The sequence below is a fragment of the Pristis pectinata genome, chromosome 6, assembly GCF_009764475.1.
Source record: "Pristis pectinata isolate sPriPec2 chromosome 6, sPriPec2.1.pri, whole genome shotgun sequence".
Classification (NCBI taxonomy): Eukaryota; Metazoa; Chordata; class Chondrichthyes; order Rhinopristiformes; family Pristidae; genus Pristis; species Pristis pectinata.
In genome coordinates this window covers 44,503,846-44,523,802 of record NC_067410.1, presented here as the reverse complement: position 1 = coordinate 44,523,802, position 19,957 = coordinate 44,503,846, and the positions used below count along the sequence as shown (strand labels likewise).

The window sequence follows — 19,957 nt, the reverse complement described above, 5'->3', positions numbered from 1 at the left end:
CCGAAGGGCCTGTTTCCATGCTGCTTTACACTATCATTCTCTGACCAAGGTAATCCATCAGCCTCCTATGCCTACCTAATATCTCCTTATAAGTAAAGCCTTCCATTCTAGGCAACCTCTTGGTGAATCTCTTCTGCACTCTTTCTAATGCTACGACATCTTTCCTGTAGAGTAGCGACCAGAACTGTAGACAGTACTCCAAGTGCGGCCTGGCCAATGTTTTCTACCAACTGTAACTTGACATCTCAACTCGTCCTCAATGCCTAGCCTATGAAAATCCCTTTTACATTACCCTATCCACCTGTGTTGCCATTTTCTTCAAGCTATGAACTTGCACCCCAAGGACTCCTATATATCAACACACCTGAGGTCCCTGTCCCTGAGGGCACTGAGGTGTGCAGTAGAACAAAAGGACCTGGGAATACAGATCCATAATTCCTTGAAAGTAGTATTGCAGGTAGATAGGGTTATAAAGAGCTTTTGGCGCATTGTCCTTCCTAACTTCTGTACTCAATGCCCTGATTTATGATGTTATGTTGAAGTTGTACGAGACATTGGTGAGGCCAAATTTGGAGTATTGTGTGCAGTTCTGGTCACCTACCTACAGGAAAGACATCAATAAGTTTGAAAGAATGCAGAAACTTGCTGGAACTTGAGGACCTTATTCCCTGGAGTTTAGGAGAATGAGGGGAGATCTTGCAGAAGTACACAAAATTATGAGGGGTATAGATAGGGTGAATATACGCAGGCTTTTTCACCTCGGGTTGGGTGAGACTAGAACTAGAGGTCATAGGTTTACGGTGAAAGGTGAAATATTTAAGGGGAATCTGAGGGGGAACTACTTCACTCAGAGGATGGTGCGAGTGTGTAATGAGTTGTCAGTGGAACTGGTGGATGCAGGTTCAATTGTAACATTTGAGAGAAGTTTGAATAGATACATGAATGAGAGAGGTATGGAGGGCTGTGGTCCGGGTGCGGGCAGATGGGACTAGGCAGAAAACTGGGCTAGCATGGACTAGATGGGCTGAAGGGCGTGTTTCTGTGCTGTAGTGCTCTACGATTCTACTGCAAATGTTCTGTTTGTATTTGACAACTTAAAATGCATTACCTCGCACCTGTTTGGATTAAATTATATCTGCCATTGCTCCATCCAAGTTTAGAACTGATCTATGTTCCTCTGTATATTTCAAACCACCTTTGTAATCTACTACTCCACCAATTTTTGTGTTGAGAGCAAACTTACTAATCAGTCCAACTGCATTCTCATCCAACTCGTGTGTGTATGTGTGTGTGTGTGTGTGAGATAAACAACAATGGTCACAGACTTCCAGTCAGAAAAACACCCCTCAGCCACTACCCTCTGCCTCCAAGCCAATTTTGGATTGAGTTTGCCAACACTCCTTGGATCCCATGTGCCCTAACCTTCTGAGATATAGGCCATACTTTTCTGGAATTGTCACTTAACCTTCTGAAAAGGCCATGTATATTCCTGCCCATTGCCAGCCACTCCTTGGACAGTTGGGTCTTAAACCAACAGCAACATGTTGGGAGGTGAATAGGTAAATGAAAAACTTGCCTGAATCTCCAAATGGCCACCCACACACACCTAGATGGTCACGTCCATTTCTGATCAATGCCTCCACCTCCTCCCCTTAAATCACCTCATCTCTCCTCTTTCCCAGTGTCCAGTTTCCCTGATTTCATCCTCCTCCCAACCCCCCTGCTCCCTCCACCAAAGTGGCCAGGCCAACCCTGTTTCCACACCATCCCCAAAATGCCAGCCTGATCTTTCCTAACAAGAAGAACAGGGTGATCTGCCCCTGCCAGCAGATATTACTACAATCTTCTCCCCCAACCTATAGGGAGATGACGGCACCACTGATGCCAATAAGTACGGTCAAAGCCTTCTCACCCCAGACCACAAGTCCAGTCATTGGTGACTTGCAGCCAAAGCCCTGTGGGCTCTGGAATTTTGAGGCGACTGTCTGTTAATGACAAGACAAGGAATTGTGGAGGTGGAAAAGGATTAGAATCTTCAGCTACGTAAATAACTAATAAGCTAGTGCACATGTACAAATATTCTAATGGAAAGTTGAGCTTTATAAAAATGAGTTTAAAGTGGAAAGAAAAAGAGTCATCTCTTGTGTTGTGACCAGTTGTGGGCAACACACCCCAAATAAATATTGGCAGTAAAGAAGGTGCAGTGTCGATGCACCAGGCCTGCCATTATTATTTTATGAAAGGATTGCATGAACATGAGTTGTGGCCCTTTTAAGTTTAGAAGGTGGAACACTGACCAAATCAAGCCCTATAAAATTATATTTTACAGGGTGGATATTGAAGCTGTTTCCTTTGCAAAATTAAACCAAGAAAGATGAGGAACAATTTTTAAATTAGAGCTGTCCATTCAGAAGTTGTATCTGAACCACTTTTTCATGCACAAGAAGTTTGGCCGTGAGTTGGTGGAGATTAAGGAGATTTTTATTACACAAGGGAGCTGGATAAAAATTGGGTAAAAGGTAATTGAGGTGGGTAAAGCTACAAGGGGCTGAATCGCCTGCTGCTGTTCTGATGTAATCTAGAAACTTTACAATAAGGGTTACCCCGTGCAACAATTTGCAATTTGGAGTTTGCATTTACAAGGACTATGTTTTGAGTCATCTAGGTATGGCAGTGTTTATTCTTAAACACAGATCTAATCTTTTACGCATACTATAGTTAACTAAATAGGTTATTCACAAGTTAAGGCACAGAAGAAGTCATTGCATTAGATAATTGTAATAAAACTCAATCCCCAATCTCGATGTTCCCTTACAATGCACACAGTAAGTTTAATTACCCTTTTAGTTTCATAAACATCATTGCCAATTAAAGGTCTTGGATTTCTAGCTGACAGCTATGCTGTTGGTATTGAAGGTTTCAGAGTTTAGACAATGTGGCTGAAAATAATAATGGAAGCATTGCAGCATTAAGCGTATTTCAAAGGACATCATCGGGGGAGATGATTGTGAATAGTATTTGCCAGAAGTAGAAAATTTCTTATGCATAAATGCTTAATTGAAGTTGCAGTAGATTAAAGAACAAAATCTAACAAATGCATGATGCACTACATATATAACGTTTTGAGGAGGCAAAGAACAGTGTATGATATTTGTGTCCTTTAGAAAAGAGCCAAGTTGGCGAGCTCAAGATTAAATCCGCTCTCAAGGTTAAAAGAAATGAAGGCTGCGACATAGTATAATGGAGCTTAAGTAACATTATATGTGCTAAAAGCTCAGAGGATTAGGTTTCACAGTGTACCATCAAATACTTTCTTCAGTTCTTGTTCCTCGGCACAGGCAAGGTTAGAGTTTTGGGAAATTGAATGCAAGCTATTGAAGCCAGTGTGGGCTCATCTGAGATCAGATGAGCTTCCTTAGACTAGGGAATCCTGGAGTCCCTAAGAACAGTTCAGGTAAGCCAGAAAATCAACAGAAATGAATGTTCCATCAATCTATAATTAGCACAATATGATAATGCCTTGACAATTTTATTTTGATTTCTATTATCACCGAGAAATCCACCCAAGAAATGTAGTATCCAAGTGTCCCATGTGGACTCTGTCCTCTATTGCTTAAGTGCCAAGTCGAGAGAGAATGCCTGGGATCAGTTTGCAAACCAGAAATCCAAAGTGTTTTCAGCCATGCTGCTAGGGTTTAACCAGTAAATATCAGCATAGAGCTAGCTTCCTACAACTAGTTCAGCCCGGACAACCCTACCCATTTAGGATTTTGATGTGCATTGTCAACACTGAGCCAGGTTTGCAGAGTTCCAGAACCCAATGGCTGGTCCAGTCTGCCTGGTTCATCATCTGCATTACTCTAGAATCATTGTACACAGGTGTCTGATTAGAAAATAAAGCATTCATAAAGTACCTTTTATCTAGAATTATGCCATTTAGAATTACACCTGAAATACATCTGCAATATATCTATGCTGATATTTACTGGTTAAACCCAATCAGCATGGCTGAAAACTGCAGAAATTTGAAGTCTGCTGAGTGGCTTGTATACATGAAGGATGCCTAGCAAGTGGCAACATCAGTGTATTGCTTGCTGTGAAACATCCCATTTGTCAACATCCTAGTGCAAGTACCTGAAAGGGTTCCTCCTGAGATGCATGTAAAACTTCATCTGCATTTGCTCACACTGTCATGGTAAATGTCAAATTGTTGATTATATTAACCCACACTTAGTTTGCAGGAAATTGTTCTGATAGTGATGGCCCTTATTTGGAATTACTTCCTCATTTGTATCAGGGCTGTACAAACCTTTGGGTTTGGAAGGTGATTGTATGGTAAGAGTAGAGGACCACTGGCTAGAATTGGAGCTGCCACGTGTGTGTGATGCACTGGCCTGTTTAGTGACATCAAACGCTCTTTGGCATCACATGCCCAAAATTCAACCCCACCTGGGCATCCATATTCCTACATGTAGGTGCTTCCCTTAACACTCCAGATTGGTATTGGTTTATTATTGTCACTTGTACTGAGGTACAGTGAAAAACTTGTCTTACAAACTGATCGTACAGGTCAATTCATTACACAGTGCAATTACATTGATGTAGTACAGGTAAAAGCAATAACAGTACAGAGTAAAGTGTCACAGCTACAGAGAAAGTGCAGTGCAATAAGGTGCAAGGTTACAACAAGGTAGATTGTGAGGTCATAGTCCATCTCATTGTACAAGGGAACCGTTCAATAGTCTTATCACAGTGGGGTAGAAGCTGTCCTTAAGTCTGGTGGTACGTGCCCTCAGGCTCCTGTATCTTCTACCCGATGGATGAGGAGAGAAGAGAGAATGACCTGAGTGGGTGGTGTCTTTGATTATGCTGGCTGCTTCACCAAGAGGTAAAGACAGAGTTCAAGGAGGGGAGGCTGGTGTCCGTGATGCGCTGGGCTGTGTCCACAACTCTGCAGTTTCTTGCGGTCTTGGGCAGAGAAGTTGCTGTACCAAGCTGTGATACATCCAGATAGGATGCTTTCTATGGTGCATCGGTAAAAGTTGGTGAGAGTCAAAGGGGACAAACCAAATTTCTTTAGCCTCCTGAGGAAGTAGAGGTGCTGGTGAGCTTTCTTGGCCGTGGCATCTATGTGATTTGACCAGGATAGGCTGTTGGTGATGTTCACTCCCAGGAACTTGAAGCTCTCAACCCTCTCGACCTCAGCACCATTGATGTAGACAGGTGCATGTACACCAGCCCCTTTCCTGAGGTCAATGACCAGCTGTTTTGTTTTGTTGACATTGAGGGAAAGGTTGTTGTCATGACACTATTCCACTAAGCTCTGTGTCTCCTTCCTGCACTCTGACTCATCACTGTTTGAGATACAGCCTACAATGGTGGTATCATCTGCAAACTTGTAGATTATTGTTTGCCCCTTTCTTTTCAGTCATTGCAGTTGGCCATTCCCTGCTCCAACCCATTACCTGACCACACCCACCCCTACCTAGTGATTTCTTTCTGTAACTAATTTCCTCCATAATCTCCAATCTTTGTAAAGATGGAGCAAGCCAGAATGATCACAAAGCAAATTTGGGCATAAGAGATATCTCTTTCAATGTGACGCTTTTGAACTGAGACCAACAAGATTAGCCCTTGGCCTCCAAGATAAATTTAAGTGTGAATCCTAAGAACCTAATGTAATGTAACCTAATGTAACATGGGTCAATAGAAGTTGAACTAAAATGACTCCAAAATAATATCTAGCACAAAAGAAGGTGGTTGTGATTGTCCGAGGTCCCATTTTCACAAAGTGAAAAGGCAACATGATAGAAACATCAAAGATCTCGAAGGGGTCATGACAGGGTGGATGTAGAAAGAATATTTCCTCTGGGAGAATCCAGAATAGAGGGTCACTGCTTACAAATAAGAGGTTGCTCATTTTAATATGGAAATGAAGTATTTTTGTTTTCTGAGGATTTTGAGCATTTGCAAACTGTTTGCATCAAAGGGCAGTGGACCCAGAGTCTTTGACCATTTTTAAGGTAGCGGTAGATAGATAGGTAATTTCTTAATAAACAAGAGGACATAAGTTTTTGGGCAGGAGTAGCTGGATATCCAGAGTTGAGGTTGCAATCATAATAGCTATGATCTTATTGAATTGCAGAATGGGGCCAAGGGGCCTACTTCTCCTCCTTTGTTTGTCATGTGTTGTATCGTTCTTCCAACCATATTCTGTCATTGACTTTCCCTCCACCTTAACTTGGGCCAATATTCTGAGAACAGAAGTAATCCATCCATACCAGTCCACACAGGATCTATATATGCTTGGTAGGATAAATTACAGTTGATATTGATGCTGCATTAGTTTCATGTAACAACCAATGTCCCATTTAGATCTGTCTGATCTTTAAGGGCATGGTAGTTACAAAAATTTGCTCCATTAACATCCTGGGTAGTCATCACTGATCTGAAACTTAACTGAAGCATCCATATGTACACCACTCTAAAAGAATAAGGTAGTGATCCAGCATCATCTGAGATGAGTGATTTATCACTTACCAATGTTCTCTACCATCTACAAGGCTCATATCAGAAATGTGATGACACCACTCACCTAGATGTGGATTGAAGCCTCCTCATTATCTCCACCTCATGACAAGTGAACTGATTATAATTATCCGTACAAGCAGCATTGAAATTAACAGAGACTATGTTCACGCTTAGACTCTGCATCTTAAGAAGGCTATTTTGGCCTTGAAAGTAGATAGTCATTAAGGATTTATAATGTTTATAAAGGAATCTTTTTCCCCACAAAGAGTTTTGCAAATCAGGAAGTCATTCACCCCCACCTCCCCAACCCCCACCCACTTTTTGTAGATGTTGGGTGTCCTTTGTTAGACAAATGTACTGAGGATGTGAGTCAAGACTTGGTAAATGAGGGTACAGATGGGAAGAAATTAACTATGCCGTAATGTGTAGAATGTGTTCTCTGTTGACTGTTGACATCCAACAAAATTCATCTGCGGAGTGTGCAGACAAACATGCAGGAGACACAAGGAGCTCAGAATAAGATGTGCCGTCTTTACTTGAAGGCCACTCACAAACTGTCTGCTTGCATCTTTCTATTAAAGTTGCAGCCCAGATAGCGGATTTAAAGTGGTAATTATTGTTCACAATTTGTAGTACTTACACTATATCATTGACTACAAAACAGGATTGAAAGGGCTACAGTAAAACTCCAATAATCCAGTATCTGATTTGATGGTTTGGCACCTGGTTCATCAGGTTCAATTTTCCATGCTCCCTCTATGGAGTCCTTGGGAAAAATTGTTCTGTAACCTGGGGGCACAAAAGTGAATCTCAAGTTGGTACAGGTACAAATAGGAGTAGCATCCAATAATCTAGAAAACGTGCTAGTCCAGCACCATTGAAGTCCAAAGGGTGTGGGATTATTGGAGTTTTACTCTAATTTGTGGTTCTGTGCCCCTACACCAGAAGGCAGGTACACACAGCTGGTTCTGTGGGTAACTAACTGAACAGCTTAGCAACCAAGTGGTGAGGTGGATGTTGCAATGTGTAAAGCAGTGGTAAGAATGGTAGTCTTCTTTATACTGCTTCACCTTCTTTCACAAAGCATGTCTGGGGTTCCCTACTGTTACCATGATGAAACAAGAGATGACGTCAATGGAACCACAGGTTCTGACCACATAGTTGGAAATGGGAACAAAATAAAACCAGGAAAAAGAATTTAAAAATACCTTTGGCATCTTTCCACAACAGGATCTTTAATTGCACTTCAACCTTCAGCAGAGACTTCTGATCTCTTTTTTTTGCAAGAATTGGTGAATGAACTCCAAAGTCATTTATAAGCACTAGGAAAATGCATGCAAGGTGAAATGATCAGTGTAATCTCTTTTGGAATAATCTCACTGTGAAATGGCAGTTCATTCTGACATCTTTAGGGGAAATCCAGTTGGGTGTAAGAGATCTCTACTTCTGTTAATTGGCCAAAACCATTTGGAACTCTGCTGATCAATGTGTAGAAATGTTTTGTAAAGTGGTTAACTCGCCCTGCTTTCTCCCAAGACCTTTATGGATCAAATCTAATATTAGCTGGAGATTGCCTTCCGATCTTCAGGACTTTATATTGTAAAGAAAGGACAAAACTTTTTTTCAGGAATTACTGATGGAAGCTCAAATTGTAAGCCCTAAACTAAAGTAGAATATCAGTCAAGAAAATGGCATATTATGATTTGAACAGCTTTGAACCTCTTCACTCTCTTTCTTAATTTAAAAACATAGGTTAACTTCTTTATCTCCAAAAATGGAGATGGAAGTGTCTTATGCTGCATTTCTTATGTCGTTTTCTTTTAATCTTGCATTCAACATAGTTTGCCTCACATGTTGTATTTGTGTATGCATGGAACTGACATGAAGTGACATGTGAATGTAATTTTTCTGGTCTTGTGAAGCACTGGTTATAGTCTTCTATTCAATTACAATGTAAATTTCTTCTTTTTGTGATGTGTGCTAGCCTACAAGTATTAGAAAACCACCTGAATCTCTTAATTCTCCTTAAAAAAAAGTGTTGATCCTGATGTCTGTTTCCCATCTGTTATATTTCTTTAGAAGATGCTGCATCAATGGCAGAAGAATTCCTCACTGCTGATGTCTGTCGCCTGGGCAATGGAGAGAACTGTTCAACACTTTACTCCATGGAGAGTAATGGTAATGTGACTTTGGTTTCCAGCAGCTTTATTTGGTAGGCAGCATGAAACAACTTGCTATGGCAGAGAGTTAGATAGAATGCCATTTGCTGATGTGGCTGTCAGTTTTAAGTAGTCTTATAAAGTTGGATAAGTGCGGGGTGTTGCAAAGTCAAATCCAGGTAGGACTTTCACAGTGAATGGCAGGGCCTTGGGGAGTGTTGTAAAACAGAGAGACCTTGGAGTATAAGTACATGGTTCCCTGGTAGTGGAGTCACAGGTAGACAGGGTGGTGAAGAAGGCTGTTAACAAGCTGGCCTTCATTAGTCAGGGCATTGAGTATAAAAGTTGAGAGGTCACGGTGTGGATGTACAGGACACTGGTGAGGCTGCACTTGGAGTATTGTATTCAGTTTTGGTAGCCCTGTAATAGGAAAGATGATATTAAACTGGAAAGCATGGAAAAAAGATTTACAAGGATGTTGCCAGGACTTGAGGGACTGAGTTATTGGGAGAGGTTGGACAGAGTAGGACTTTATTCATTGAAGTATTGGACACTGAGAAGTGATCTTATAGAGGTGTATAAAAATCATGAGGGGCATAGATAAGGTGAATGCACGCAGTCTTTTTCCCAGGGTTGGGGAATCAAGAACTAGAAGACATAGGTTTAAGGTGGAAGATTAAGGGGAAAAATTTAATAGGAATTTGAGGGGCAACTTTTTTACACAAAGGGTGATGCGTATATGGAATGAGCTACGAGAGGAAGTGGTTGAGGCAGATACAATAACAACTTTTAAAAGACAATTGGACAGCTACGTGGATTGGAAAAGCTTGGAAGGTGATGGACCAAATGCTGGCAAATGGGACTAGCTTGGATAGGGCCTCTTGGTCGGCATGGACCAGTTAGGCCAAAGGGCCTGTTTCTGTGCTGTATAACTCTATGACACTGTCTCGAACCTAATGCAGGAATTGTTCTCCATCAGAGTTGCTTTCTGAGAATGAAGAGGACTCGGAGCACACCTGTGAAACCTTGTTTATGTGCATCATTACTGTGCTCAGCCATGGACTGCGAAGTGGAGGAGGTGTGGGAGATGTGCTCAGGAAACCTTCCAAAGAGGTATGAAGCAGCTGCTTCATATAATACTGTCTGTAACAACACTCACTGGACACATACAAATAACATTTAATTATTCAGACACCAATAATACACACTGTATTGATACCTAAAACAATTAGTTACCAATGTGTTTCGAGGGTTTAATATTGCTTTCATTTGATGTGCTGTGTATTTGTTCAGCATCTCTCCCTCTCTAAAGAAGCAACCTATCAATGAATTGATGGCACATAAACATTATTATAGGACATCAAAATGAACTTCAGTCATTAACCTTTTCAGATAGTCAGATCTCAGTATTAAATGTTGTGGATTTTTTTGAGTTTTAATTCCAATTCCAGTAACGCGAGCTGCTAGTTAAACCATCTGTTTATGTCTACATTAAGTAGAAATACCAGCTACTTTTGCAAAGTAAGGAAGGTGATAAGTGGAAGCAGATAAGGGTGGGATGATGGACAAAAGGAACCAGTTCAGGAGGGTATGGGAGACCCAGCAGGTTAAGTGTGTGGGTGGTGAGCAGATAGAACTGGGTGAGGGAGGGAAACAAAACTGGGTGACAGGGGGTGGGGGGGGGGCTGGAATTGGTTTGGAAATAAATAAGGTGAGAGAACCTGGTGGATCAGAAGGAAAGAGAAAGAAGCACAGGGAGTGCACGTGTGGGTTTTTCCACTTTATTCTTTGGAGTTTTGAAGAATGACAGGTGACCTTGGTGAAACTAAGATTCAGAATGCGATTAACAGGGTGGATGGTGTTTCTCCTTGTCGTGGTATTTGGAGCTAATGGGCACAGTTTTGGAATAAGGGATCACCCATTTCAGACAAAAGTAAAGAGAAACCTTTTCTCTGTGGCTCAACACTTTGGAAATCTCTGCCCAAGAGGGTTGTGGAGGTGCAGAGCCCTGAGTACATTTGAGACTCAGATTGCTAAGGGAATCAAGGGATGAGAGGTTATCCCATACAGGAAAGTAACGCTGAGGTAATCGATCAGCCCTGATCTAATTGGATGGTGGAGCAGACATGAGGGGCTGAATAACTTGCTCTCATTTCTGTTTCTTTTGATTCTTATGTTCTGAAGCACTTGTCTGTTGTAAAGTCTACCTTCATTAGGCGACTCTCACTTTTTGCAGGAGCCACTGTTTGCTGCACGTGTTGTCTACGACCTCCTCTTCTTTTTCATGGTCATCATCATTGTCCTGAACCTGATCTTTGGTGTCATCATTGACACTTTTGCTGACTTGAGGAGTGAGAAACAGAAGAAGGAAGAAGTCCTGAAAACTACCTGCTTCATATGTGGTAGGCTTATTAAGGTTGCTAGACCACCTTGCTAGAAAATAAGGTATCTTAAATGTTAAGATTCTTGTAAATTATTTAAAATTGTTTCATACAAAAATTTCAGAAAATGCTCTGTGAATCTTCTGTTATCTATCAAGGAAGCTCCAAGTAGCCAAACTTAACCAGTGCATAAAGGCATGCAAATTAAATATGTTAACTACTACCCCATACCATATAGCCCACATGGCACTCCTTCATTGTTTTGTCCTTCAGTCAGTGGAGAGATTGGGTTGATGAGTCTGGTCTTCTCTAGAATTTATATTAATGAGGAGGGGAATTGAATTAGAACTTAGAGAATTTGGGCAGGGCTAGGTGGATTGGATGCAGTGAGAATGTTTCCCCTGCCTTGGAGTCTAGAACGAAGGCTCACAATCTCGGGTTATAGGGCAAGCCATTTCGAAATGAGATGAGGAGAAATTTCTGTGCTCAGCAGTGGTGAGCTTATGGAATTCACTACTGCAGAGGACTATAGAGGCCAAGTCATTGATAAGACATTAGATGGAGACAGATAAATGTTTAGACGCTAAATGCATCACCGATAATGTGGAGAAAGCAGGAATATGGTCGAGAAAGATGATCGGCCAATGATTGTTTTGAATGGCAGAGCAGGCTCGGAGGACTGAGTGGCCTACTCCTATCTTCTATGTTTCTGAGTCAAGGTGAAAAGACTCAAATACTGAAAATTAGAAATAAAGTGTGAGTCCACAAATGCTCATTTGCTGGAAGCTCAGAAAAATCTACTCATATCAAGAAAGCTTGTTGTGTGCAATACGTTTAGCTTTTAGGCATTGCTGGAATAGATCTCGTACAGTAAGAGCAGATGACACAATATCAAACATCACAAGCAAAAACTCAGAGCTGTCGAGGGCTGTGTTAAATGAGGCATCTACTTTTTTAGATTACATGATCTTGCTTTCTAAATGATACAGAATATCTAGTGTAATTAGGCATTACCTTGTTTGTAAAATCTCCAATGCTTGTAAATGAATAGACTAAAATGTAATGGATTCATTTTTCATTTGGGAACTTGCTGCGTGAATGGTGATGAACTGCTCCTACTTACGCTGCCTGCACATGCATTTAGTCTCAGATTTGTTGATTAGTTAATCTACTTTTCTAGGTTTGGAAAGGGATAAATTTGACAACAAGACGGTTACATTTGAAGAACATATCAAGGAAGAGCACAACATGTGGCATTATCTGTGCTTTATTGTATTGGTGAAAGTCAAGGACTCCACAGAGTACACTGGACCAGAGAGCTATGTAGCAGAGATGATCAAGGTCAGTAACAGCTCTGCAATGCAGAGTTGGTTTTCATTCTGACTGGTGTAAGTAGATAACACAATAAGATACGCAGCTGTCACCATGTTAAGTGCCTTGTAAGAGATAAATTCCACCAAAATAAATAAGGTAGATGTTGCATTTTGTAGAGAGGTTCTTGCCTGGTCTACGTTGAAAAATTGCTTGTGTGTGCAGGAGAGCATGTGACCATCTGCCTGGCTCGTCCCGTCCAGTAGCTGATGCTTTTAGCTTCTGCTACAGAATCCAAGCAAATTGGCTGAAACCATCAAGGTACCTGCAACCAAGGGAAGCATGTTGAGGTGCCAGCCAGTGATTAAACCCTGAGATTCAAGGGTTAACTAAATTTTTGAGGCTAAAAATGAATTACTTTTGTCAAAAAATTGTTTAAAGAACAGTCTTGTTTCTCAGTGGGTAAATTTTTGCGATATCCATTATGACATATTGATGTGTGAAAAGTAAGATATTATGGAGTAAGAAGTGATTCAAAGATGTGTGTACCCAGATACTTTAATTCAAAAGGCTTACAAATGATGAAGCCATTTCAGACTTTAGAATGCCATGGGACAGGGCTTGTGCAACCAGGAGTTTGGTGTCCATCAGCTGAGATACACTTTGTAGCTTATTGCAGGTGCATTTCAGTTGTAGGTGGTTTATCTCCCCTTATTCTTGGGAATGTTTTCTTTTCACCACTTTGGCCTTCCTTCATTTTTTTAAGGAATTGAGTCTGTTAAGAACTGGGCAAGCTGTGAGCTAGGATTGAAGGTAGATTGGCATCCGAGAGATGCAAAGAAAAAAGGCAGTACGAACTGGTCTATAAGCCTCAATTTTGTTGACTGAAAGTCAAAATCTTCTTGTAGACCAACTAAAGGAGGGCAGAGGAGAGGGCTTGCACTCAGAAAAGGATGAGACTTTCAATGGAGACACAAGACTGCAAATGCTGGAATCTGGAGCAATAAGCAACCTGCTGGAGAAACTCAGCAGGTCAGGCAGCATCTGTGAAGGGAAATGGACAGTCAACATTTCAAGTCAAGACCTTTCATCTGGATTCAGATCCCTGACCTGAAACATCAACTGTCTATTTCCTTCCACAAATGCTGCCTGACCCACTGAGTTCCTCCAGCAGTTTTTTTTTGCCGGAGACTTTCAGTACATTCCAAGGTGCTCCAGAGTGGGTTCTGGGCATTATTGTGAAGAGTTTGATGCAGTCAGGTCATGTTGTTGTAAGACAAGAACGTAAGAAATACATACAGGAGGAGGCTGTTCATCTCCTTATGTCACCTTTGCCATTTAGCAAGACCATGACTGACTTTTTCCTTGAACAAACTGAGCCTAACAACAGGTCTCTTGGCTAGAGAATTCCAGAAGTCAACAACCCTCTTGCTAGCAGGTGACTGACTTGTAGAAACGTCACTGGTGAGGAAGCTAGGATGTTAGTTTTGTCGTGAAAGGCAAGGATCAGAAGCTTGTGATTAGTAAAGCAAATGAAAATATTGCTGATTCTGACATTGTGTTTAGGAACGAGAGATTTTGTGCAATGGCTCTAACATGGGATAGGTCATGGAAATGGACAAGATTAGCTTGGATGGGGCATCTTGGTCAGCATGGACTAGTTGGCCCAAAGGGCCTGTTTCCATTGATGTATTACTCTATGAGGACAGTACCAACAGTCCTCAGGCTTTTGAATAAAAGAAAATGTTAACCTACAGGTCTGGAAAGCAATTAGAAAGGCAAATGGTATGTTCGTCTTTATATAATTCCAATCCAAATTCTTTGCAACAGAGTTTGGCAAGTCCACCCCGACGTTCTTTGTGCTGTTTTGGTCTCCATTACTAAGAAAGAGATTGAATAAGATTCTGAGAGAATTTGACTGAGAGGCTATTTTCCTTTTCTGGAGAATCTGAAATGAGGGGTATAGTCTCAAGTTAACCCTTTCTGGCTGTGAGTTCACTTAGGGAACTGTGATTAGGTACATTTCCCAGCCTTAAGGCCTGTGGAGGCTCAATTGTGGACTATATTTAAGGCTGAGATTGGTAGATTCGTAGACATTAAGGGAATTGAAGGATATGGGGATTGGATGGAAATGTGGATATGAGGGAGGTGAGCAGTCATGAACTTGTTGAATGGCAGAGCAGGCTTGGGTATTACCTACTTTTCCTGCTATTTTAACATTCTAATATGTAAAATTGAAACTCTTCACTACATCGTCTCCATTTTAATGCCTTGAAGAAAGAGGGAGGAGTGGTAGTGACAATTGGTAAAGAAGCCTGGCAGTTTATTTGTGTAGTTTCACCAACAGCCCCAAATATCTCATTGGAGTCTGTTTGCTGTCCTCAATATATAATTGTGAGTTGCTCTTGTATTACCAATCTTCTTGAAACTTGTAATAGCTGTTTCATCCAAAATTATTGTTTTTCAAAACATGCCTGCGCATTATTGCCTCAACTTATCATTTAACTGTGGTTATAAATACTCCTATCACTGTGTTGCTTCCTGCTGACAATAGCTATATTAATCATCTATTATATGTGCAACAAGTATATTGTTCTGTGTTATCCTGCGAGGGTGGAGGGTGGGGTAGCAAAGATGTATCGGAGTTCGCCACTGATACTCTAGAATTAAATGCATACTCACTTCAATGAAATGTCTGCTCTGTATATTCCCTACTTGAGAACCCAAGGCTGCTTCTGTGTTCTTGAAGGGCACTGAAATTAATGTTGATGTGTATTTCCATATGCTCATGGCCTGTTAAATTGATGCTTTAGTCATGGCTGGGTATTTGAATATACTTAGGCTATTTTATTGCCTCTTAACTGCTTTCATGGAGCAATACTTTTGCAGTCCCATGGAATCAATATTTATACTTTGATTTCAAATAGCAGAAAAATAACTCTTCCAATGTGGAAACTTTATTTAAAGGGCTATGCTATTGAATATTCAAGTTTTTAATATTGAATATTTTCGCATCAGGAGAATAATGGTCCAAAATGCTAACTTGGACCTACCTTTTGAATATTGAATCAAATTCAAGCTGGTATGTCATGTAACTTTTCAGCCTTAAAAATACAAGCCATTAAGATTCATGATCAATGATTGTGACAACATTTTGTTCATAAATGCATGCAATTGATCCTCATTGTCATTGGACTAAAATTTTGTCCATCAAGCCTGGACAAAGTTTTGGTCCAATGACAATGAGGGCATTGTCATTGGACTAAAAGGCCATCTTGTGTTAAAAGAAGTTGCATAACAAGGAAGTTTGAAGACTCTGATGTTCGGCACCTGGAATGTTAGGACTCTCGGGAACCACCTCGGCAGCGCAGACCTAAACCCTGGAGCCTTGAGATTGACATAATTGCCTTGACTGATTGCTAGCTCTTAGAACAAGGCAGTGGGTACATTCACCTTCCTCTGAAGCAAACAAAAAGATTGCCATACTCAATGCAAAGGTGCTCCTCCCACCTGGCCTCACTGCATGATACTGATCCCTACCATCATTGAGCTGTGGCTCCTGAGATGTGTGAAGTGGGTCATGGTGAAACCCTGAAAAACAGGGCAGATGTTGTTGTTGAAATTTACCATCCCCTTCATTGCACCAACATGGCCTTTGAACTCCTGATGAAAGAGGGTTTGAGGTCAAGAGCTAAAACGTGGCACAAAACTCATGGTCAACTAGGCAGCACAGATCCCTACCCCCTGTATGCTTCTAAGACGAGAACCACCTAACATCCAGTGTCTGAGAGCACTGGAGTGATACAACAACTGCTGACTCTGCAGTATCCTCCAGATACACCAGAAGGATAAGCAAACCAATGTCAGTGTCCTTACCTGTGCCAATGTTTCCATTATTGAGGTCCTGATTACACTCAGTGGCTCCAGTGGAATAGCCGCATTGTGTGCATGCTTCACACTAGACTCCCAAACAGAAACACTTCTCCAAGCTCTGTCATAGCAACAGATTATCAGGTGGACAGACGAAATGATTCAAGAATTGTCTTCACAACCTCCTTGGAATAAGTGTAACATCCCTGTGGGAATCCTGCTCCTATGACCACTCAAAATAAGGAAGGAGCATTCAAGATGCCATTGGGAATCTTCAGGAGGGTGCAGAAGCCCAGCATAGATTGTGGAAGGAGCATGCCACCTCTCAAACTAGCCACCCAGCTACACTGTCAAGTACCTTCTGCCCCACCCGTGGCAAAGTTTGCAGGTGCCACATTAGCTTTATCTTGAGAACCCACAGAGTGGAAGCAAGTCATCCTCAACTCCAAGAATCAGTTAATGTTTGAGGACAATGACGGCTAATGAGCTTAACTCTGAGGAATGCCTTGATATGTGGGCAAACCTGCCTGTTTCGTTTCATGGTTCACTTCAGCTGTTGAGTTAAGTTATGTCTTCTGGTACACTGACCTTCTCCTACTGTCACAATGCAACGCTCATTGTAGAGAGGTGGCAACTCATTAAGTCATGTTCAGGCAGTTGGGAGTTGTGGAAGATGTGGTGTGGTGATGGCAAAGAGGGAAACTACTTCACATGGGTGCCAAAGAGATGAGAAAAGTCAATATTTCTAAATGCCTGGAAGCTGTTCAGTGTATCCATGACCTTTTTAATAACAAATTTTGATTGGTGATGGGAAGTTTCCTGTCAGTTCTCTTCACAAGGAGTTGATATCCAATTTTCTCTAATTATTACCTCCAAAAGTTAATACAGTTCAACTAAATTCTGCAATGTGACTGTGATGAGCGAGAGACAGCATGAATCTGAAAACAAATTTCAATAACAAGAGTGTACAAATTTAAAATAAGTAGCAGAAGAACCAATGGGCAATAACTTTTGTTGTAATGTGGCCTGTTGTCACGATCTGGATTAGACTCTTTGATAGGCTGATGGCAGTAGAGTCGATAATAATTTTGAGAGCAATTGGCTGTATACTTGAAGGAAAATCTTGCAGGACAATAGAGACAGAACGGGAGTTGGACTAATTTGATAGTTCCTTCAAAGAGCAGGCAGAGACTTGAGCTGAATCGCTTCCCGCACTGTAATGTGCTATAAATAACAAAGGATAATCTGAAATAACAACAAATGTTGGAAATTCTCAGCAGGTCATGAGTATCTCTAGAGAAAGAAACGGAGTTGTCATTTCAAGTTGATGACCTAAAGAATAATCTGAATTCTAAGACTTATCTTTACGTTAGAGCAGCCTGTTTATTTCATTTAAAGTAATTGTTTAATGAGGAGCAACCTGACTTGAAAATGCATACACTGGGACATCACCCAGGGGATTTCCGTGAATAGATTTCAGAAATGACCTCATACAGTAGTGGCACTTTGAAAGTAACTGGTTAGTAATTCCTGTAGACTATTGCCTCCAGTGTGTGGGATGCATCAGGACCATGACCTTATTCTACAAAGGCTGGATAAATGTAAACAGTTTGGTATGATTTCAACATTTTTTCCTGGCTACAGTAAGGGTTCATTGAGACTGTAGAAGTGCACCTCTGTATGAAATCTAGTTTTATTCCATTTCAGATCTGTACCTTTTGGTTAATGTGCTCAGGCCTGTTGTTAAATAAGAAAGACCTTTGTTTGATGTTTTTTTCAATCCCTTTTAATCAAGCAACTCAGAATCCCTAGTAAACAGGGGGCTCACTGGGAATCTGGCAAATGCTTGGGAATATTTTTTCTGCTAAAACAAGCCTCAAGTGTGCTGGTGCTTCCTTGCCGATGTTGACCAATCTCACTAATACACAGACAAGGTCATAGAGTCGCACAGCCCTTCGGCCCAACTGGTCCATGCTGACCAAGATTCACTTCTAAGCTAGTCACATTTACCCATGTTTGACCAATATCCCTCTAAACCTTTCCTATCCATGTACCTGCCCAAGTACCTTTTAAATGTTAATGTACCTGCCTCAACCACTTCCTCTGGCAGTTCATTCCATATACTGACCAGCCTCTGGGTGAAAAGGTTGCCCCTCAGGTTCCTATTAAATTTCTCCCCCTCACCTTAAACCTATGCCCTCTAGTTCTTGATTTCCTCTGGGGAAAAAGACTGTGCACATTGACCCTATCCATGCCCCTCATGATCTTATACACCTCTATAAGATCACGCCTCATTCTCCTCCATTCCAGTGGAAAAAGTCCTAATCTGCTCAACCTTTCCCCCTTGGGTCCCGGCAACATCCTTGTAAATCTCCTCTGCACTCTTTCCAACTTAATGGCACCTTTCTTATAGCAGGGTGACAATAACTGAACACTATATTCCAACTATGGCCTCACCAACATCTTGTACAAGATGTGACAATGGATAAGTGCATGATGGGTAAAATGGCTTCTTTCTGTGCTTTAAATTTCTATGATTCTGATGAAATTTTAAATAGATCATGGGAGTTAAGGGAAATGTTTGCAGACTGATTGGATGTGGATAAGGGGTCCATCAAAATTCAATCCCAACACTTCCTTTGTTCATTGTTTATACTGATGAATTGGATAAAGGGGTTAGTATTGAAATTTACAATCAAGAAGTGGGAAACGTGTCCAGAGATGGTTTCATGTTGCTGCAGCATAATTCCAGCCAACTCTTGATGCGCATTAAAAAAATTAATCTCTTGGGAACTTAAATTGTAAATTTTAAATTAAAAGGATTCAAGTAAACAAGTGCCTGCAACAAGACATCTGTGGGAGTATAACCTTACTAAAGGTTATGTTGTACAGCTAAATAGTCTACAGTGTAACTGCTATCTCTTATAAGTGATCAGCTCTTCAAGTACTTTTTTTATTTCAAGAGAACTGTTCCTCAGTACCTTTTTTTATTTCAAGAGAACTGTTTCTCAGTGCTTGTGCACTTAAGTTCCTTTAACGTTAGACTTGTTTGCTGTAGATCAATATCATGGTTTGATTCAGAATATTTTTAAGGTAACCTTTTTTGTTCTAACCACAATAAGCTGTATTTGACTCTGAGGCTGTTTGTATCACAGTTTTATTAGGATGTTGGACCAAACAGCAATTTTTCACTTGACATTACCAACAAATCTTATTAGATGCTGAAAATCAGTCTTATATGTGGAGAGGACTGAATTATCTCTCTCCAATATCCTCACTAAATGCATTTTGCAGAAAGGAGAATAAAAGTGACATGTTGAGTGAAAAGTAGAAAAATGAAAGGGGTTGAAAGCTGGACAGTCCAAGATTCTGATCAGTGTTGCCTTAGCAGAAAGATCAGCAACTAGGGGCTCATGGATTTAAGGTCATTGATTAATTGGGAGGAATTAAAGAAAGTGTTTCTTAGTCATTCAGTGGACTGCTTGAAATGGTGGGAGCAGAGGTCCTCAGAGCATTTAATGAGCACTTGAAGTGCTGTAAACTTCAGGCCTATAGGCCGGTAAGATCATAATAAATCTCCTTAGAGATTTTATAATTCATTTTATAACTAATTTTATAATTTTGATAACATAAAGCATGGGAGATAAGGGAATTGCTTTCAGAGTGACTGGAAGTGGATGTTGTTCAGGATTCTGTTCTGGAACT

The 19,957-nt window shown here is 40.9% G+C and overlaps 1 protein-coding gene and 1 long non-coding RNA gene across 2 annotated transcripts in view; one reads left to right on the top strand and one right to left on the bottom strand.

The window, feature by feature from the left end:
* The window catches only part of LOC127571953 (uncharacterized), a 167,161-nt gene that overhangs the window by 51,835 nt on the left and 95,369 nt on the right, over positions 1-19,957 (bottom strand). The gene's annotated exons all lie outside the window — the stretch shown is intronic.
* The window catches only part of itpr1b (inositol 1,4,5-trisphosphate receptor, type 1b), a 440,649-nt gene that overhangs the window by 343,491 nt on the left and 77,201 nt on the right, over positions 1-19,957 (top strand). The window contains 4 exon segments of the mRNA XM_052018719.1: positions 8,611-8,709; positions 9,670-9,803; positions 10,927-11,092; positions 12,252-12,412. Coding sequence (XP_051874679.1) covers positions 8,611-8,709; positions 9,670-9,803; positions 10,927-11,092; positions 12,252-12,412 — 560 coding nt within the window.